This window comes from Nelusetta ayraudi, unplaced genomic scaffold (assembly GCF_046127955.1).
Source record: "Nelusetta ayraudi isolate G7.1 ecotype Tasmania unplaced genomic scaffold, CSIRO-AGI_Nayr_v1 ptg000013l, whole genome shotgun sequence".
In the NCBI taxonomy this organism is placed as follows: Eukaryota; Metazoa; Chordata; class Actinopteri; order Tetraodontiformes; family Monacanthidae; genus Nelusetta; species Nelusetta ayraudi.
This window is the reverse complement of record NW_027466063.1, coordinates 1,144,654-1,165,742: the sequence shown is the minus strand read 5'-3', so window position 1 is coordinate 1,165,742 and position 21,089 is coordinate 1,144,654. Positions and strand designations below refer to the sequence as shown.

The 21,089-nt window shown below is 48.3% G+C and overlaps 1 protein-coding gene across 14 annotated transcripts in view; it reads left to right on the top strand.

Annotated features, from left to right (window-relative positions):
• adgrl2a (adhesion G protein-coupled receptor L2a) overlaps positions 1 to 21,089 on the top strand; it is a 92,487-nt gene that overhangs the window by 58,540 nt on the left and 12,858 nt on the right. For 9 of the 14 annotated variants that reach the window (XM_076022634.1, XM_076022635.1, XM_076022636.1 and 6 more), the window contains 11 exons: positions 7,179 to 7,481; positions 8,070 to 8,173; positions 9,203 to 9,388; positions 10,262 to 10,300; positions 12,793 to 12,976; positions 13,710 to 13,832; positions 14,022 to 14,227; positions 14,881 to 15,054; positions 15,982 to 16,191; positions 16,962 to 17,182; positions 17,847 to 17,913. In XM_076022634.1, the coding sequence (XP_075878749.1) occupies positions 7,179 to 7,481; positions 8,070 to 8,173; positions 9,203 to 9,388; positions 10,262 to 10,300; positions 12,793 to 12,976; positions 13,710 to 13,832; positions 14,022 to 14,227; positions 14,881 to 15,054; positions 15,982 to 16,191; positions 16,962 to 17,182; positions 17,847 to 17,913 (1,817 nt within the window). The remainder of the gene's footprint in view (positions 1 to 7,178; positions 7,482 to 8,069; positions 8,174 to 9,202; positions 9,389 to 10,261; positions 10,301 to 12,792; positions 12,977 to 13,709; positions 13,833 to 14,021; positions 14,228 to 14,880; positions 15,055 to 15,981; positions 16,192 to 16,961; positions 17,183 to 17,846; positions 17,914 to 21,089) is intronic. The other 5 variants (XM_076022637.1, XM_076022640.1, XM_076022645.1 and 2 more) reach the window with 1 other exon arrangement.

Sequence of the window (21,089 nt, the reverse complement as noted above, 5' to 3'; positions counted from 1 at the left end):
TGGAGATTATAAGGCACTCTTTCGCCCAGGCTACTTGGCAATTAGCTTTCGAAAAACTCTGCATGCGGCCACAAGAATAGCAGGTAGTTTGCACGTTACGAAAGTGCTTAACATTGCAAAAAAAAAAAAATAATAAAAAAAGCTCCCCTGCTACAGATGCTCACGAGTCTCATGCATTAGCAGTCACTGGAGAGCTCACCTCTTCTAGTCTGATGAATATACAGCTGCCTAATAAGCACTGCTATGATTCATTCCTGTCTGCTGCGGTGCTTACACAGAGGTCAACTTGTACGTGGCAACGTTTTTTGAGGCAAAGCAGGGAGAAAGAACAGAGGCTGATATGGCCACTTTAGACGTCCAACTAATCCGTTTGAAGGGCCGGGGAAAAAATAAAAATAACACTTTAATGTTTTCAGGAGCTTGTCACGAGCGCTTTAGCGCTGATCTGGTTGTATTAAAATTGGCAAATTTGCCTTGACAAAGCCCCATCTTTCAAAGCAGGCACTTGTCAGATTCCCCAAATGGACACCCTGGTGTCCAAAAGCAGGATACTGATTGCAAAAACAGCTTTTTCTTGTTTTGTTTCCCTGGCCCTCCGGCGTATCATTACACCCGTCTTCTCTCTGTCGGTTCGCTTCTGTCTCTTTGTCTCCAGCCGTCATTTCGCCCCACTTCCTGTCTCTCTCTCTGCCACTCCTTTCGCCTCCTCTTAACCTGCTTCCAAATTCTCTCGCCAGCCCTCCTCCGTCGGTAGTCTTAAGTTGTTTTCCTCTCAGGCTTTTCCTCCTCTGCCAAGCGTGCCCTACATCTGGATATTTGCATTTCAGTGTGTGCGTGCGTGTCTAGTCAAACAGTATGTGCCGTCGCTTTGGCTCCCCTACTGAAGTCGGGCTAAAGCTTTTGGTCAGACTGTTCAAATCATGCCCCGATGATAGCAGCGCTTACCAAATGACAGGATTTAGACAAATCCTCAGCTGTGCTTCCTGTTGTGCGTACACACACAGACACATATACACACACAGTGGCCGGACAAAGATGTAGATCACTCACATACAAATCACTCACTACCCCAGTGTTTGTTTTTTTTTGGGGGGGTTTTTGAGAATTTTCTTTTCAATAGTTTTTTTCTTAAACCAGAAAAAAATGGGATTTTGTGCCAGGTAATAAATAACAAGTTGCTAAGCTTCTCAACGTGTCCTTCAAACAAGACAAAATCCAACAACTCTTGCTTGGTAAAAAATCACAAGAAATGGCTCCAAACTTCTAATGTGATCTGCGGTGACCAGTGGTAGGTTAGTTTATAATCCCAGCTTTGTTGTCTCAAAGTTTGCCAATGTCTAGAATTCGTTATCGCAGCGTATTGATTAGCTTCTGACTAGTGGACTCCCCTTCTTCGGGGTCATATTTCCTTCTTCCCATTCCTCCGGCGGACTCTCCCTTACGCTGCCGTTTAATGACACACCACGACGTCACCGTGTCTGCGTTTCTCAACCGCCCTCGCCCTCGTTCTTGGTTACGACAGCGGGTGAATTTATCTCGAGGCAGTAAAAAGGGGGGGCAGGGAAATCCCCGCATGACAGTTTACAGCCATGTTCGCCGTGTCTCTGGTGTTACATGGTGGGATCGCGCCCAAAACCGCCCAGTGTCCGGTGGCAGTAAACGCGCGCACAGCGTGAGCCCACCGGGTCACCTGTTTCCGCTGAAACGTGATCGGCCCATCTGTGTGCCTCCTCTCCAGTCCAAACTCTGACATTGCGGGGTGGGTGTGGGGGGGGTTGAGTTGCTTCCCAGACAAGGTAGAACATTTTATCCCCCCCGGACCTAAAACGCACCCTGAGATAACATTTGCTCCCGTTCCCAAGCTGCTAGTCAACCGCCGCTGCTGTGCGACGAGTAGCCAAATCTCCGCTGTCAGCGAGCAAGTATGTGGGCAGCAGCCAACCTGGGGTTATGATTTAAAATGTCGCAAAGAGTTGTTTTACATTGAGGAGGGGGGAGGGGGAGAATCGCGAGAGGGAGTGGGGGGTGGGTGGGGTGGGGTGGGTGATTATGGTTACGCTGAGCCTCGTAGCCGAGGGGATCCGCAGCCTCTTGTTTGATTACAGACCGGCTGCGAAACACGGTCGCATTAAAAGAATTATTACCCAGACATCACAATGGTCCCACATCACTGCCTGACACGCGCCTTTGAGGAGATTTATTTCGCTCGGGCCTGATTATTGTGTCTGTGCGTTCCTCTAATCAGGTTCGCGTGCTTGCCTGCCGACGTATGTGCCCGACGTTGCGTGTGCGCGCGCGTGCGTGTGTGTGCAGACAGCTCTGAAATAGTCATCTTGCGCGCACGCGCAACACTAAATGCCCAGCGAGTACGCCGCTCTTGGAGTTAATGCTTGAAATTTGAGGCACGTACAGTACAGAGGAGGCTGAGAGAGAAGAGAGGGAAAAAAAAAACAAAAAAAAAGACTAGGCTGTAGTCTGGCAGCTGCTTCGTCTGCGCACTTTACTTTGGTCCCATTCTTTGTGTGAGAGCGTGCACACGTGTGTGTGTGTGTGTGTGTGTGTGTGTGTGTGTGTGTGTGTGTGTGTGTGTGTGTGTGTGTGTATGGGTGTGCCCGCCCCCAAATGAATCACTGCGTTGGAAATGAAGGAAAGTGTCAAACTGCAGACGGCTGTAAATAATATAATCCAGCGATTAGGTCTTCCCTCCACCCCTCCCCCGCTTCCCCAAGACATGGATTCCACACTGTACGCTGCCCTCCCAAGGACACGACTCGTGGGAAATTACACAAATTTCCACTCAGCTCTCCTCATATTTACTGCCGACACGCAAGCAATCACGCGGCCGCTCTCCTCGCCACGGACACAAAATGTGACACGAGGTGAAAGACGCGTAATTCAATTTCCCTTCATGCGCCGCCGTTTGAAATGCAACGCCAGCGCATCGCAGGGCCGCACCGCCCGCCGCGTCGCGCTCAAGAGCCGCCTCATTTCCACGTGAACTCGGTGGGGCGGAAGGCGAGGGGATCGAAGAAACCTTCGGTTCGGCTGCCGCGTCTGCAGCGAAAACAATTTACAATTCTCTTCTTTCTCCACCATTCAGCACCTTGTTTCAATTAACCCCACGTTCTGCTGCCGAAATGACTTGAAAGCTGATGAGTTACTCGTTTAGTTTCCATCCGACACGTCGTCCCAGTGGCGGCAGGAACAGCCATCGAGTCGGCCAAGGTGCCGTAAATGTTTCAATTCCTCCTCCATTAGGGGGCGATTACCACCCAGGAGTTGCATTTCATGGTGTTTGAAATGCGCAATTCTTTTGCTTTTAGCGGGGCTCCGGCTTAAAACGGAAGACTGGAGGAGAGTGGAGGTAAATCTTGCGAGTGGCGTCTCGACGAACGACGTTACGGGGGATGAAGGAGGGAGACAGATGAGGCCTATTAATGCTTTTTAACAATTTATGGGGCAAATTAGCTGAAACAAATGCTACATCTCGGTTCCCTTAACACCCCCCACCCCCCGCCTCTCGCTATTCTCGAAGATAAACAGCACCTGGGAATGCCTATGAAACATTGCCCTGATGAACAACCACACGGTGCCTACTGGAAGTGAAGCCATTAAGCATAATACAGAAAACGCGCACGCTGTCGCTTTCCATCCGTCACTCCGCTGTAACGGCAGACTTGCGCGCAATCGCTTCCTTTGAAACGCATGCGTTGTCTGTCATTAAATTTCCATCCTGCGGCCCCAAAGGTAATAATAACAGCGCTGCTGCCCAGATGCAGCGCGGCAAATTGTATGTAAACCCAACGACGTGTGGGTGTCGAATCTGGCGGAGGGCCGTTTATGAATAAGTCCGTCGCAACTATTGGCAGCACTTCAGAGAACATCAGTCGACGCACCCGCGCTGTGTGACAGCTAATTGAAGGTTTCCCCCTCGGGCCGAGGACGGTGTAGATGTAATAATCAAGAAACCTGTCCTGGTTTTTCGTGGTATTTGCTGCTTTTTCTTTCTCTTATCAAAGGAAACATCGCGAGCAGGGAGGGAGTGGGGGTGGGGGGGAAACATTCATCAAAACGTCTAAAATGGTAAACAAAGCAAATACTCGGTGGTCGTGTTGTGAAGGCCGCAGAAAATTTGGAGGAAAGAAAAATCTGCAGCAGCAGCAGCAGCAGCGGCAGATCGATGTCCATCTCTCGCAGTTGACTGATTATAAACTCATCCACTCTGACTCCTCCGCGCAGGAGTCGCCGCCTCGCTGTCCATTTTGATACCTATGGGTTCTGTTTGCTCTTCGCTCTCATTGGATAAAAATTAAGCCAAACTGCAGTGCAAAAAAAAAAAAAAAAAAAAGTAATAAGATTAGCGTGTTGCTGGCGGGATTACGGGATGACACGTTGTGTACACAGGAAGCGCGGCGGCCAGAGAGGCGTCATTGTTCACAGCCGGGTCACGCCGGGAAGACTAGCGCTCACATTAGCGGCGTTTTGGCTTGCGAAAAGAGGATTAGTTTGCTTCATAAACACGGAATAAATCGGTGCTTCGTTATTTTAGCCTTTTCGCTTGTCTCTCTCTCCCTCTCTTTTTTTTTTTTCCTATGAAACGCCTCGTTAATAAACGAGATCACCTGCAGCTCCAGCATCCGTTCTTTTTTGGGGTAAGCCTGCCCGAGCGGGAAGACCTCAGGTGATTCAGACACATTGCAGTGTGTCGAAACATTAATTATTCCCACGGTGAGGACGGGAGAGAACCTCAGAGTGATTTATTTTGCAGATGTTGGCGGGGCTGACAATCCCAGGGAGCCGAGACAAGCAGGCCTTTTTTTGACTGAGGGGTGTAAACAAGATACAGTTGTTAGCAGACATGCCCAAGGAATGTGCTTAAATTACAGCAGATGCCTCGCTGATTTATTGGCCGCAGTGGCGGGCACGCTATCTTAAATCATGCTGCCAGACGGCGGTGCATTTTCCGTTTTATTTCTGTCTGGATTCTAAACTCCCCACCCATGGTGACGGGGATCTTATCATTATCATCTTTCATGCTTTGGAACGAGGAGCCCATAAAGGGGGTCCACTATACTTTCTTTTGGAGGCCGTCTGGATTCTTGCCAGACAGCAGTGACCCAGATGATAAAAAAGAAACAAGATCGTAACTTAGAAAATTCAAGCCCCCTTTTTGTTTGGACGGAGCTGCCAGGGTGTAAACTTAACCAGACATTTATTTCTGTTGTTTAGTTTTTAGTTTTTGTTTTTTTTTTGTGTGTGAGAGAAGGAATATTGCTTTCACCTCGGCGAAAGGCACAGAAAGACAACGGTTGCGGCAATCACAAGGGTATTGGTGCAGAATGGAGATTGGCCATTTCTCCTCGGGGGTCCGGGGCTAAATGCTGGCGCCGGGACGACACCGTAAGCACCGGTTGTCCATCGGCTGTTGTGACAGGCCGCCGCCACTGAGCGGTCGGCTGTTTTGAGTAAAAGGATACAGGTGGGGGAGGGAGGTGGAGGAGGGGGGCGGTGTAGCCAGACAGCCAGCCAACAAAAAAAAAAAAAAGTTGGCCTTGTGCGCACTGAGCTGGATGGGAGGGTGGTGGGGAGGGGGTTTTCTGCTCTGGTCAATGGAGCCTAATTCACAGCAGGCCGCGGTCGAACTCAGAGGTGACGCCCCCTCAGCTCACCTGTGCCGGAGCCTCTAATCCACACTGTGGGACTTGTGCTGATACATGTAATGGTGTGTGTGTGTGTGTGTCTGTGTGTGTGTGTGTGTGTGTGTGTGTGTATCCGTGTAGGTGTGTGTAAGTTCAAGGAGAGCGAGGAGCCGCTGCTCTCAAGCAGACCCATTATCCAATGGATGAAATAGAAACGGAGGCAGAGAGGAAAAAGTCTCCTTTTCATCCTCCAACTTGGCCCCATTGTTTCCGAATTTTCCTCTCATCATCCCCCACCCGTGCCTCCGTTCGCCCCCCACCGGCCAACCCCAGATCTCCCCCCCCCCCCCATCCCTCCTCTCTTTGACTCTCTGTCTCTGCGATGTTTTCACCATCCGTCTCGCCCCTCGGAGCGGCCGCGCTGGGCTCAGCCAGCGAAACAGCACCTCCTCACATTGTCTGCATGCTCTACAGGCAGCCTAATGGAGGAAATCAAAGAACTCAAATGCGATTAGATCCAGAGGCGCGCGCGCTGCATTCCAATCGCCGCTCTGCTCATTGATGTTTCCTTCTTCCCCGCTTGAATTTAACCAACAAACAAAACCTCCCTCGTTTTTTAATGAAAAAAATAAAGCAGGATCAATGCTTTCCTCCATCCTGTTCGCACTGATTCGAAACGAAAAGTGATTATCGGCATTTCATCCATATCTAAAAAATGCAATTACGTCCGCTGCTAAAGCCGCTGTCGTGTGCCGCATGAAAAATGCCCTAATAGTTTCCCCTCCCTCTGTGACGCACTATTTCCCTCCTTCCCTGGGAAGGAAACATTGTTTTTTTTTAGCCCCGGGGGGGGCATTGCATGAGTTACTGCACACCTGCTTTAGCATGAGTAGCGGCGAGAAACAACTGTAAAATAAGTGTCGAGGCGCCGTCGTTACGCTCACGACTCGGGCGTGCGAAGCTTTAGTGAAATTCAATCAGCCGTGCCACGGAAATCTCCCAGGCACGAATGATTGCCAGGCAGGCAGGCAGGCAGGCAGGCAGGAGGATGTTACTGTAATTATTGTCTCGCTCGCTGCGGCACTGGCTGACTCGACCGGCTGCCTGGGATAAGACCCAGTCAACAGGAAATACGCTTGTTGCACAGAGCACGCGGCAGGATATTTGGATGTATAAGCAATATATTGTTGAAGCTGTTGGGGGGGGGGGGGGACAGCAGGGATGCCCACCACCCCACCCCACCCCCAACCCCCGAGTCTCCCCTACCGGGCCGGGGCTAGCGGTTTAAGATAAGCCGGTATATCCGCACCCACCAGGGGGCAAAAGCGTCGGAATACTTTGTTTAGTGTTTGTTCGGCCTCATGTGGACCCACATGAGGCACTGTGCATCTTTTCCTTTTATTCCCTGTGAGAATTAAACCTCCACCGTGTTGTGGATAAGAAAATGCCCCCCCACCCTCCCCCCGACCCCCCCGCAGCGGTCCCCATAACCACATCCCAAAAATGACGCCTCTATCTATCTCCTTTTCTCTCCCGCAGGTCCGCCTCTGTCGGAAGTCACCACGTCCGCCCAGCCTCCCAAGACCACTGCCGCCACCGCCACCGCCACCACCACCACACACAGGGGCGTGGCCAACACCACCGTCACGACGGGGCAGAAGCAGGGCAGCAGGGGAGCGCCCCGGCCGCCTCCCGCCGCCCCACAGACCACCTCTCCTCCGCCCCTTGAGTCCTTCCCGTTGCCCGAGCGCTTCTGCAAGGCCACCGAGGAGAGAGACATCATGTGGCCCGAGACCCCCAGGGGCATGCTCGTCGAGCGGCCGTGCCCCAGGGGGACCCGAGGTAAACAGGGCTCCCTTTTTTTTTTTTTTTTTTTGAGCTAGCCCAGAGTTTGCTCCCTACTGTCCGGCTCCTAAAATACCAAGAATATTGGTGTGTTCCAGGAATCAGTGTATCATGGGTGTTAGCTGAGTCCCTCTGGGTGGAAACTTGATTTGGCTCAGCTGTTTTCCAGCAGTTTTTAGCGAACGTGTGCATCATTTTGTGCGTGAAATTATGTGAGCACTCCGCATTTCGGACACGCTTTACTCAGGACGGGGAACAATAGAATTTTGTCACTGTTATGACTGTAAGAACAAAATGCTGTTGTTGTCTTCTGCTGGAGAAGATTCTGTGATATTCCTTATCATTCTTTAGAGCCAAACAATTTGAATGAAGTTTTTATTTACCAGCATCAACGAATACTATCCCGCAGGGTTAATACATTTATATCCAGAAACAAACAGCGCGTGGCCGGCCACATATTTGTCTAAAATACATGGATTTGCATGTTGTATGTGAATGCCTGGTTTGCACACGAGTTTGTCTTGTTCATATCTGTATATTTGTCCTGGGCTTATCTCAGCTGTACTGTTCTTGTTTTCCTCCCAGGCACTGCCTCGTATTTATGTGTTCTTTCCAATGGGACCTGGAACCCAAAGGGCCCTGATCTCAGCAACTGCACCTCCCACTGGGTCAACCAAGTTGCCCAAAAGGTTTGTGTCGTCCAATCTCACTGCTGTACCTTCAAGTAGAAACAATACTTGTTTAAAAAACAAATGGAAAAAACAGAGGGGGCATGCAAAAAAAAATCCCAAAAATGTATTTTTCCATACATTGTTGTGTATAATGTATGGCTGTTTAAGTTTAACAAAGCAAAGAAAAATGCCTTAAACTGAGAGCTATAAAGAGGGATAGCAGTACGGAGCAACAGTGTGATGATATAGTTTCAAAGTTCAACAAAGGTTCAGCCTTCAAGCCTTCTAGAGATGCACCAACTCAACATTAATATTGTTGCTGCTGTAATACATGCATACTTACACAAAGTTGTAAGCCCGGCAGCACTTTGTATCATAATAAATGTAGAAGTATGTTTTGTTTTTAAGTTGCATGTGTTCAAAATGAATTCACTTCAGTTTGCTGTTAGACAGGCAGCAGCAAGAGCTGAAAAACACTGAGGTGCACAACAACAAATCCTGTTCAGTAACTTAAGAGCAAAAATAATCCTTATGAATAACAAATCACGCGGCAGTGTCTGGTAGCACAGCAGCAGCTAAAAAGAAACAACAGAGCTACATTACTTATAGTGCTGAATGCTTCCTGCTAGCTGCCAGCTGTTAGCTGTTAGCTATTTTTTAGCATGAAGAGTCGTACGCCCTTGAGGCGCCTGCGCTACACACACACACAAAGTTGTTTTAATTTTACAGTAGTACCTTGCCACAAATATCGTTATCAAACTGCTAAGCTACTGCTGTACTCTGCCCATCAGACATTGACCAGACTGGGCGGAGCCACGCCGCCGGTCCATAATCCACCCTGTAAATTGAGACTGTCGAGTGGGCAAATTATGTCAACATCAGAACTGATAGCAGCCTCAGATCAGATTAGCGCCATCTCTGTTTTTCTTCATATATTTTTGCGGTTGCAACATAATACGGTATCTGGTATTTTTAGACTCTGATATTGCCTGTTGACTTATTTTCCTTGCGTCCTCATGAGAACTTATTTCCCCCCTCCCGTCGCAGATCCGCAGCGGCGAGAACGCGGCCAACTTGGCCAACGAGTTAGCCAAGCACACCAAAGGCCCCATCTTCGCCGGGGACGTGAGCTCCTCGGTGCGGCTGATGGAGCAGCTGGTGGACATCTTGGACGCTCAGCTGCAGGAGCTCCGACCCAGCGAGAAAGATTCTGCAGGGCGGAGCTTTAACAAGGTAAAGCCCACAATTCGCAGCCCCCTTTCGGGACCCCCCACAGAATTTTTAAACGACGGAATAATGGAGAAATTTCTGGCTGGCCGAGGTCTCCGCTGCACTTTTTCTTCTTGACTTAAAGAGAGCCGGAGCCGTCTTTTCACATGCATGACTTTTTTTTTTTTTGCCCGTAAAGTGCTACTCCTAATATTTGTCAAGAGGTATTGGAAGGACGATATAAGATGTCATAAATGAGAGGAGAGGTAATTTTACTCTTTAGCCTACAGGGGGAACGGAGGCCTTGTTTATAAATCTCAGTCTTTACATCATATCCAACAGTTTGCTTTTGCTTGATTTAAAAACCATGCCAGGCGTAAAGAAGAAGGTTTTATGAATACCATTTGTATCTTGTTCACCTGTGATCTATAGCTCTCGTATAAACTCAGAGTGCCTTGTAATTTACCAAGTGTGGCAGCAGCGGCAGCAGCAGCAGCAGCAGCAGCAGCACACTGGAAGGCATCGTGAATAAACTGAGAGAGAGAGACGATGTTTGTGGATGATTTTAAAAAGTCAAAGTGCCAAAGTGAAGCGCTTATCTGGTGGAATAAGATGAAGCAGTTTTACACCCAAAAAAAGCAATAACACGCAGCGAGGGAGAAAAAAAAAGTGCCTCCGACGTAAAACCAACATCTCTGCTGATGAAGTGACACAGTTTCCCTGCAGTGCGCTGAGCCCTCTTTAGGATACGAGGTCCCAGGTCCTACGCGATGACGAGTGGCTCTTCATCTTATTCAGTGTCTTGATTATGCAAAAAAAAAAAAACCTGGTGAACTTGCAGATTATACAGTGTGGGTCTATTTTTATCTCTTTTTTTTTCCTTGTCTGTTAAAAAAGCTTCAAAAGCGAGAAAGGACTTGCAGAGCATACATGAAGGTAATGGAGCGACGCTTCCGCCCCACTCTGCTCGCCCCCACCCCCCACCCCCCTCCACCTTTTTTCTCCGCTGTCGTGTTGACCTCAGCCCAAGTTCAGCAGCATGCTCCCTCTGCACTGTCATGTATTCCCCTCCTCCTCCCCGAGCTTCATTTTCTTTCTGTATTTGTATTTATATATTATGTGTATGTTTTTATTGCCTCATGCGCGCAGGCACACATCTTGTATTATCTGAGGGGGGGGGGGTGGGAGGGTCTTATTTATGCAGTTGTGCCTGTTTGTTTTCCTTCTCAACGTGCGACGACAGCGGTGAACTTTTGTTGTCCTTCCCGTTGTTCCCTATTGTGTCTCTCCTGTACGTGTTTACCCCGAGACTGCACGTGTGGATGGCTTCGCCTTCTCTTGTTCCCCTTGTATATTTTTGCCTAAACCTTTTTTTTTTTTTTTTGTTTTTGTTTTTGCTTACACCTTCAGCCTGAAAGAGACCTTCAGTCTTCATCTCTCTTGAATATTGCCAACTTGGCCACGGCAGCAGTGTTTGGAAAAATTGTTTGGATTTATTTCATGTACGCTTCTGGTAAAGAGCCCGTAAAATGTGTTAGCATTAGCTGCGCACCGCCGCCTTTTTACGTGTAATGCTTACGTGGCAGTGAACTTAACTCTTGCTAATGTTGGGCAGGGGTAAAACGAAAGGGTGCTTTACACCACGAAAGGCTGTCACTGCGGGTCTTTATTGTTCTTTTAACATGAAAAATGTCCCCTCGTTCAATGCTAATCGTTGTAGCAGAATTTGTTATTTACAGCTCATGCTAATTCTTCCTGGTCTTCTTCTCTTCTGTGGCTGTTCAAAGAAGCCGGGAGGAGCCTTCTTAGAATTCAAACAAAACTTGATTTCCTGAATTGGACCCAAATTGAAAATGCTTTCTGTGGGAGGTTAGCAAAGATTGACAAGTCATGTTTCAGTTATAATCTGAGTGATCCCGGTGCCCTGAAGGTGTATTGTATTGAACTTGGTTCACCTGTGATTTATTTAAACCTTCATTTTATTCAAAGGGTCATCCCTTGACCGCTCACTGATTGTGATATTTATTTCCTACAAGGTCACAGGTCTTTTTAAAGGTGAAAGTAGTGGGTTTTTGATTTTTTTTTTATTTCCACAAATGAAAGGTGGAAATCTCTCTATCTCGCTATGTCGGGTTAACAGGGTTGGTTGGGTCAAACTGTCACCGCTGCTGCCAAGCCCTGCTGATACCTCCAAGTGTTTTGGTGATATACTATATCCGTCAACCATTAGGGAGAAAAGTGTCCTCCACCTGCCACCAAAGTCACCCCCCTCAATCCTGATCCCTCCTCAGGGACGCTGCTAAAATGGATCATGCTAATTAGCCAGTCAATGGCCGTGAGCTCGTAAAAAAAAAAAAGACAAAAGAGGGAAACGGGATGAAAAGAGAGATGTGGGCAGACGTGCAATGTCTTTCATTCTACAACATTTCAAAAGCCGAAATGTAACGAGGTAAAAGTGGGGCTGCACTTTATTTCCCTAAAGGCAACGTAATGGGATGCGGAAGAGAGAGATTTGTTGAGTCAGCGCTATCTGACATCTGCCATACTCGATGTAACATCACTATGGCTCCCAACCACCCCCACCTCTCAGGCCTCCCACCAGCCGTCACCGCCATCGATTACCTGATTAGACTCATTGATTTGATTGTTTCCTGAAGAAAACCCGCCGTCATCTTCCGGCTGCTGTAGCGCAGCTTCCGCGCCGCCGGCGGAGTGCCACGGTTTGTCTGGCGCAGAGTGAAAATGCAAAAATGTGTTATTACCCCATTAGATTGCCTCTTTTCTTTTCATTTTTTGCACGCATCCCCTCCCTTGTTTATTCATTCATTTGTTCATTTATTTATTCATTTTTCGGATGTCTGCATCAGTGGGTCTGTGTTTTTCTGCGGCTTGAGAAAAGAGCGAGAGAGAGAGAGAGAGAGAGAAAGAAAGGAAGAAAGGAAGTTTCCACTCTCTGAACACTTTGCTTTGCAATTAGAGAATTTTAATTGAGCCCTCGGCGCCGCCACTTTGATCAGGCCATCTCCTTAATATCCTGCCACTGGACGAGCTCGATACCGCGTGACCCCCGATGCGGCAACCTTGAGAAAGAAACTGAATATGCTGCCCTTCTCCCTCTGCCTCTGCGGTTCCTCCTCCGTGATCAATATGGTTGCAAAGCAAATAAAAAAAAAAAAAAAAAAAAGTCGTTCTCATCCAGTGAATGTCCTTAACGAGTGCAATACCTGCCAACACACGCTCTCGTTTTCCCGTTTACGTACCCACTTCACCTCAACGTCTGCATGTCAGCACTATATCCTTTATCTTTTTTTGTTGTTTAGTTTTTTTTAGCTCGCTCTATTTGACCTTTTTCAACTTCTTATATATATATATATATAAATGTGCATGGCTATTTTTTATTTTTTTTTTCTTTGCCTGAACCGACACAGGCCATCGTGGACACGGTGGACAACCTCCTGCGACCAGAAGCCCTCAAGTCCTGGCAGGACATGAACAGCACGGAGCAGACGCACGCGGCCACCATGTTACTGGACACTCTGGAGGAAGGAGCCTTCGTCCTCGCCGACAACCTCATGGAGCCCGCCATCGTCAAAGTTCCCGCAGAAAACATAAGTAAGTCAAATAGGAGTTTGCGGAAGGCCGGGGGGCGGAGGATGGGTGGGTGCGGAGGAGTGGAGAAGAGGCTTCTTTTTTTTTTTTTGTTTTTCGTTTTGTTTTGTTTTGCTCATGAGCGCTTAAACCTCGAGGGAAGAGAAAACGTCGCATATTAGGTTTAACGAGCCGCTCAGTGACACAGTGATGAATATGGGACAATTAAATAGACTGGATTCTCTGATTGCCCGCGTTTTGTTTATAAATGTATGTGTCTAGACCTTGTAACTTTAGACATTAATGTGAACATTAGCCTGCTGTGGAGTCGTGGAGGGGGAGTGTTGGGGGATGGCGGGGGGGGGGGGGGCAGATAGTTAATCCGCAGCCTCCTCCTCATTTTCTTCCGCTATTAGACCATATAAGGACGGAAGTCCTCCTCTCCGTCTGCCGCCTTCTTGCTCTCATGTTAGTCAGAGTTTTTGCCGTGGCTAGAATTCTCAATTCTGTGATTGATGCTTTCATTGTCGCTCACTGGCACAAAGATTTACTGTTTTACCGCTGACGTGTTCCCACACCGGTGCCAGTGCTGGTGATAAAAAAAAAAATAGAATAGAATAAAATTGTCAGGAACAAAGCTGTGGTGTTTGTATTCACAGCTGTTTTGCTTTTGTTGCCGAACAACCGGTTCTCATTGTCTCTTTTTTAAGTGTGTCTTCAAAATTATCTCTTGTCCCCTGTGTTCTCTGCCTGACAGTCCTGGACGTGTACGTACTCAGCACGGACGGCCAGGTCCAAGATTTCAAATTTCCGCAGTCCAACGACGAGGGCATTTCCATCCACCTGTCTGCCAACACCGTCAAGCTCAACAGTCGCAATGGTGAGTTCAGCTAAACTGAACAAGAGTTCAGCTTAGGCTAATTCTATGACAAAAACACTTTGTATTTTTAAGGATGTATTTTAATTTCAGAAAAAAAAACAAATAAAAAAAAGAATAATAAAAAATAATGATTTGATTAATCAATGAATTTAGCTTCTTAGATGAATTTTGCATCTTTTCTGTTTCCAGGTGTTGCCAAGCTCGTTTTTGTGCTCTACAAGAACCTGAGCCAGTTCCTCAGCGCGGAAAACGCCACCATCATGATGGGCAACGAGGCCTACGGCCGCAACATGTCTGTGGCCGTCAACTCCGACATCATCGCCGCTTCCATCAACAAGGAGTCCAGCCGCGTGTTCATTAATGAGCCGGTCATTTTCACCCTGAAGCACATTAATGTGAGTGTCCCCCGCTGGAGTGAGTGGTGGAGTCATATTGAAAACACCAGGAGGGAGCAGCCCAAGTAGCTGGAGATCTGCAATCTGAATTGTAAATGTCTGGCTAGGTCACTCGCAGTTTATTTAAGTCATTGAACATCAAATTAAAGGAGTCTTTAGAACCTAAGTGAATTCTTAATGAAAACTAATTCTTTAATCAACATTGGGATATAGATGATACCCATTTTCTTTTATAGTCGGGGAAATTAACTCCTAGATTAGCCGTACCATCTAGGATGAAATTATTGGAGCGCCAATTATCTTCCGTCTTTTAAAGTTGTCACGAGAGTTCCCAGAGGGCTGCGCTCCACTCCATTCTTTATCAGGGAAATTGTGCAATTCCAAAAGACGTGCCGTCAAACAATTACGCCCCTCTGTTATTAAGGCCCTCGTATAACCGAGTCAGTTTCGCTTGGTTTGGCAAGCACGCGCCAAATGAGATACAACATATGAATCGCCGCGTCGGAGCTGTGAAGTGAAAAATCGCCGCTCGCATCAGCGCGGGGGAAATACTTTGTATGAGTAGGGGGTAAATGGCCTCTGTGTTCTGCATGTGCTCCAATTTCAGGCAGTCAATTATTTGGACACTTAAGCATATCTCTTGTTATCTGCAGATGGAGCACTACTTCAACTCCAATTGCTCCTTTTGGAATTACTCTGAGAGGAGCATGATGGGTTACTGGTCCACGCAGGGCTGCAAACTCCTGGAGTCCAACAAGACGCACACGACGTGCTCCTGCAATCACCTCACCAACTTTGCCATCCTCATGGCGCACCGGGAAATCTCGGTACGGTTGGTGTTTTTCTGTGCTTGTTTTTTCCACATCCGCGTCTCCATCATCCCTCTCTCCCAACTGACTATCTAGCCCTCACAAATACAAAACACTTAACATTTTAGCAATAACAGCGAGGGTTCAGAGAGAAAGAAATGTGTACGTCGTCATGGCAACCCTGCTGCTTTATCACTCCTTTTGGATCTGTTAGAAAATTGGATCACTTCAATCAAACCTTCAGCATTTCATTGAACAAAAGGAAAAATGTATATTGAAAAAGACAATTGCACATAAAGAAGCACATGTTCCTTATTGTTTTTTCATTTAATGGGGTATCTTTTTGTGGCCCACTCAATGAAACAATTATGTGTTTTACAATAAAGAAATATTTCAGGAATTTTTCAATTCAAATATGTCAGCCTGGATATTTAAACCACTTCACATGTGAATAGATCAGAGTAAACAAAACCAAATGAAAACTTTCAAAGACAACAAACAGAAATGGAAATAAATAATTGAAGATGCTTCCCCGCTCTTTATTTTAACAATGGGATTTTGAGTCAAAGACTGAAAACAAAAACTAGGGCTGTAAAAGAAATCCCATCTCTTTCCAGTGCTGTCGGCCCAGAGGCCGATCAGAAGATTGAGCAATTCTGTTACATTGGTTGTTGGATCTCAAAATATCACACGTAGCTTTTATATTGTTTTCAGCAGCGACGATGTGCTTCAGGTACTAGAAAAGCCAGGTGCAGGGCCAACTTGTTGGGTCTTTGCAGACTCGTATGAAACAAATTATTTTGTCTTTGCTGTCGCTTCTTTGGCGGCTCTTGTTTCCAACTGGGTGACGATGATTCTAAGTCACCAACGGCACGTGCAAGAGAGTGCCGTCCTCTCTGTTTCCAAACACGTTTTCTGATAGCTTCATCCTCCGCCCCTCCACAGGGAGTCGACATGGGTCACGAGCTGCTCCTGACCGTCATCACCCGCGTCGGGATCGTGGTGTCGCTGGTCTGCCTCGCCATCAGCATCTTCACCTTCTGCTTCTTCCGGGGCCTGCAGAGCGACCGCAACACAATCCACAAGAATCTGTGCATCAACCTCTTCATCGCTGAGCTCATCTTCCTCGTCGGCATCGACATGACAGAACCCACGGTGAGCCAGACTTACCCTCCCGTCCAACCCTCATTGGCTTGGATTGGATTGGTTCCTATCTGCTTTGTTTCCCCCTGGAACGGCGAAAGCAAACGGCCCTTTCAGAAGGAAATGGATGAGACTTTAAGCTTTGTTTGTTTCTAACCTCCTGGGCTCGTCCCTGACACGACAGGAGCGGGACAGCGCCATTAATATCGATTACCGAGGGGCCAAGTCGTCCATTTGACGGCTCTTTTTTCCCTCTCCCACCTAAATCTCCGGTTGCCATGACGCTGTCGGCAGCCATACCATTTTTCTCCGCCTCCTTTTGTCTCCGGTTTCTCTGCGTCTTAAGAGGCTAGCAAACGTGTATTTTCCTCCTCCTCTATTTTTTTTTTTTAAACTCCCTTTTCACGACTGACAACAAAGGCTCGAGATGTATGACTCACTTTCTGAACTCTAACCTTAAATTACGAATGCTGTTTTTTTTTTTTCTTTAACACGCCGACGGAAAGCTGAAAAGTATACACAGTCTGAGCCTGTGCGGCCAGATGAATATTCATGAAATTCCCGCCACACTTTGGCTGATACGTGTGAATTTGCGAGGCGCCAGCGATGACAGCGCGGCAGGTCATGAAATATCCAGCGTATGAAATGCAATTTTCAACAAAGGCAACGTTTCCCTTTGTCCTTAAAAATCCTTTTTGCGGCAGACTTTATTTGAATAAAAGCTCACCACCTTATGGAAATTGACCCCATTATTTCTCCTCTCTCCGACATCTGAATCCCAGATCGGTTGTGCCATCATCGCCGGGATCCTCCACTTCTTCTTCTTGGCTTCCTTCTCCTGGATGTGCCTCGAGGGGGTCCAGCTGTACCTCATGCTGGTCGAGGTCTTTGAGAGCGAATACTCCCGCAAGAAGTACTACTACGTGTCCGGTTACCTCTTCCCTGCCATTGTGGTCGGCGTCTCCACAGCCATCGACTACAAGAGCTACGGGACGGAGAAAGCGTGAGTGCGGCTCAACAAACCCGCGGAAAATGTTCTGAACCGACGCTGGATGCTCCGCTCGGTGAACTCGGCCGCTGTGGCGGCTTTTCAAAAAAGAAATGCACTCTTCCCCCCCTTTTCGGCCGGCTCCACGTGCGCCTCTCAGGGCGCCACGCTGAAAAACATTTGAGCTCCCTTTTTGCCAGAGAGGACAAGCTTTTCAATTTTTCATGTCATTTGAAAGTGGCTGACAGACTCAACACTGTGGTTTGGGGTTGGGGGGTGGGGGGTGGGCGGTGAGAGCAGCAGCTACATTAAAGCCTCTCTGCTTAAAGACCCTCCTGTGACCTCTTGTTTGTAAATGCTCTCTTAAAGAGATGAGCTCTGTGTCGAAAAAAGCCTTTCACTCAGATTAATGGCCATATCTCGGCTAAAAACCAGCCATCAAGAGGGGCTGCAGGGGGTTGGGGGGGTGTCCTCCATGGGTTCCTAACAGCTATATTAATGTTCAACCTGTGAAAGGCACCGTTGAATGCGGCCCAAGTTACAAATTGATGGCAGACTGCCCCGCTTCGTCAGCCCCAAAATTAATTTGTTCCTGATTACATGCGAAGAATTGCTAGCGTGAGGATGAGGCTGTTGACTTTGGCTTTGTTTGATTTCGTATCGCTTCTCCTTGCCCCAGGTGCTGGCTGAGCGTGGACAACCACTTCATATGGAGTTTCATCGGACCCGTCACCTTCATCATCATGGTGAGCTGCTTTTCCGATTCCTGGTCGAATCCCTGAATCCCGAGACTGACAGAGTCGGGGAAGGAGACCGAGATGAAGGAGGCCGATAGAGGAGGCGATGGGCTTGAACTGACGGAAAAGTCGGCCCGATTGTGGTGACAGCTTAATTTTGCGCCAAAGACAGATTTCCTTCCCCGTCCCTGCAATCCTACCTGCCTTTCACCACCTGACAGAGATCTGGATTTGATAGCGTGCTTAAACCCCAGGGTTTTTTTTTTAAATATATATTTCTTTTCCTAACGTCACACATTGCCTCATGGACATTTCTTTGGCCACGGGACAAATCAGAAATTGCCCTTGAGTGTGGGCATGTTTTTCTTTTTTTCCAGAGCATCACATTAGAGTCACTATGTGTGCCTGTGAAAAAAAGAAGAAGAAGAAGAAGAAGAAGAAGAAAAGGCACCTCTCTGTTTGGTCAAGAGCCGTCGGTTTGAAGGACGCATTGCATATCGGGATGACTTATGTCCCATTGAGGCGCGCAATTATTTACCGGTCATGACATTATTATCTCCCGCTCCATCAGAGAGGCTCAGAAGAATGAGACCTCGGGGAGTCTTGCCTCCCCGGCAACAAAGAGAGGGGTGGGATACTCCTCCGATATTTCCACCGTGCCGAGAGCTCTGCCCTGGTGCTCGCCGGGGGACGAGGAGGCTCTACAAGCCCGCTTGGCGGGCGCGACCCGGTGGTATTTGTACAGCGCCTCCCGTTCATTATCCGGCGTAATGCCCGACACTGTAACTACAGATGCGGTGACCTCTGCTGCGCGCGTAGACGAGAGGGGAAAAAAAAAAAAAAAAAAAACGAATACTGGAGAGAAAAGGGGGGCCGCCCGTGTCAAATACCGCCGAGTCTCAGGCAGGTGGCGAGGAGCGTTCAAAGGAAGGATGCGGCGAGTCTCTTTGTCTGCGTGATAACTGAATATATTTTTAAAAAAATGGCAGACGCTTTTCACAGTTTTCCTCAAAGAGACGCCCGCAACTCGATGCAGCGTTTTAAAAGAAATGGAGGAAGACGGGCACAGAAAGCTTGCTTGGAGAAATTGTTTTGGCTCAGATTCTGTTTTACGTGTGTAAGCTTATAATTGAGCAAAAGCCAACGGCTTATAGCATTGGACCCCCCCCCGCCCACCTCTCCCATTTCTCCTTCTCTCAGCAAATGCTCTGTCAGCCACACAGGAATACGTTTCCTCTCCTCTAAATTGGGCCCCTCATTGTTTTCCGATCGCGGCTTCCTCCCCTTCATGATTTGCATGAAAAATACATTCCGGCGTTGGAAATGATGATCAGAAACCCCGGCGGTGATGACCGCAGATGCAGAAGCATGACCCCGTGAGGAGCTAATGCATTGTAGCGGAGCGGGCGTGTGACAGGAATGAGGTTCCGCAGAGCCGGAGCGCCGACATCTCACGCCGCTCCTCTCCGGTGCGGCCGCGGCAATTGAGTCGAAAAAGACAAAGCGCTGTGGCGAGGAGAAAAAAGGGCGAGGGCGGGGGTGGGGAGGGGGGTCTCGGGGGAGAGCGCAGGAGCAAGGTTTGTCTACACCACCCGTGACCCTGGTTTCCGAACAAATTGGCTTTGTCCTTGTCAATGAGGGGGAGAGAAAGCGAGGAAGGGAAGGAGAAAAGGCAACGTGAGCGAGACAAAAAGAGAGAAAACCGAACTGCCTTGGCTGATGTCCGCATCCCCGCCCGCCCGCCACCCGGGCCGCGTCCACGCCAAGAAAACACCACTTCAGTTCTGGTGTGGTCATGCTTTTTCCCCCGTCGTCTTTTAGTTCCTCTTTTTATTGCTTCCCTGTGTTCTTTTTTTTCCCGTCCTCCTCCTCCTCCTCCTTGCTGAAACTGGCCCTAAATATTGACTGAAAAACGAAAGCTAGCCGAAGCCACTTAGATCCTTGTTCTGAGGCAGCGGTTGCCCCTGTCTCTGGGCACCGAGGGTATTAGCTCCATGAAGGGGGAACACGGAAGTAATAAGTGGCGGGGGAGGTTTTTGGGGGTGGTGGTGGTGGGGGGGGGAGCCATTAGTATGCTTGAGATAGCTTCAACACAAGGCCTCTTGGATCATGACACGTCGCAAGCAGTTCTTATCATCTGGACGGCTCCATCTGCACCTTTAATATTTTATCCTCGCCAGTTCATCTGGAGTTCAGTGTGTACACACACAGTCCACTTCACGGGAAAGAAAAAGAGGTGGGGTGGGGGGGCGGGGGGGGAGAAAAGCTCTCTCCTCGGTCCCACTGTGGCAGGGTGCTTCTGCATGGCTTGCAGTGATGATTCAGAGGCTGAGTGAAAGATCGAGTCGAGGCAGCTCGGCAGAAGACGGCTGGGCAGAGGGTTGGGGGGGGGGGACTGGGCTCTCCCCAGGCAGGGCGGCTGCTTGTGTACGTTGTCGTACCGTGTCCCTCCACTCTGTCTCATTGAATCCATGTCAACACTCAAGGCTGTGTGAGAGGGTCGCTCGTCTGTCCCCTCCCCTCCCCCGCACCACTGTCTGACTCAGACATAATGGCCCATAGTCGCTCAGCACAACCGGCTTCTGAAATTGCAAATCATGGAGTGGCGAACGGGCCTTGACTTGGGTGGCCTCGTCCGAATGGCGCGCTTACGTTTTGCGCACTGTGTGCTTTTCTTCCTCTACTTTTTTTGATTTCGCTTTAATGCTCTGTGAACGGATAACAAAGAGGGCATAGATTGTTTTTTTTTTTGTCACACGTAAACTTGAAGGAATACTTTAACATCAGTCCCGTCATGCACAGTGTTTTTTTTTGCAAAGACGCGATTCGACTTTGATTGTTTTGCGTGACAGTTGAGTACCACCTCAACATGGGCGGAGTCGTCAGAGCGAGGCGGACCGAAAGGCCCTTGATGCAATACACCTCAGTGCCCATCAGTTCGAACAGGATAGATCCTCTGGTTGCCAGTTGCTCCGTCAAACTCCCTCTGTTTTCTCTCGTCCACCACCGAATACAAAGAAATCTATCCCTGTTTGACCATGGCACCGGTTGGCTAGCTGTTTCCCTTGCCTACTTCAAGATGAAAACTCACGGTCGCTGTTGCCAGGTTAATTCAAAATGACGGGAATACATTTTCCAGGCCAATTAGTGATTCTGTTGATGTAACGTTTTTGGCTAGGAACGGC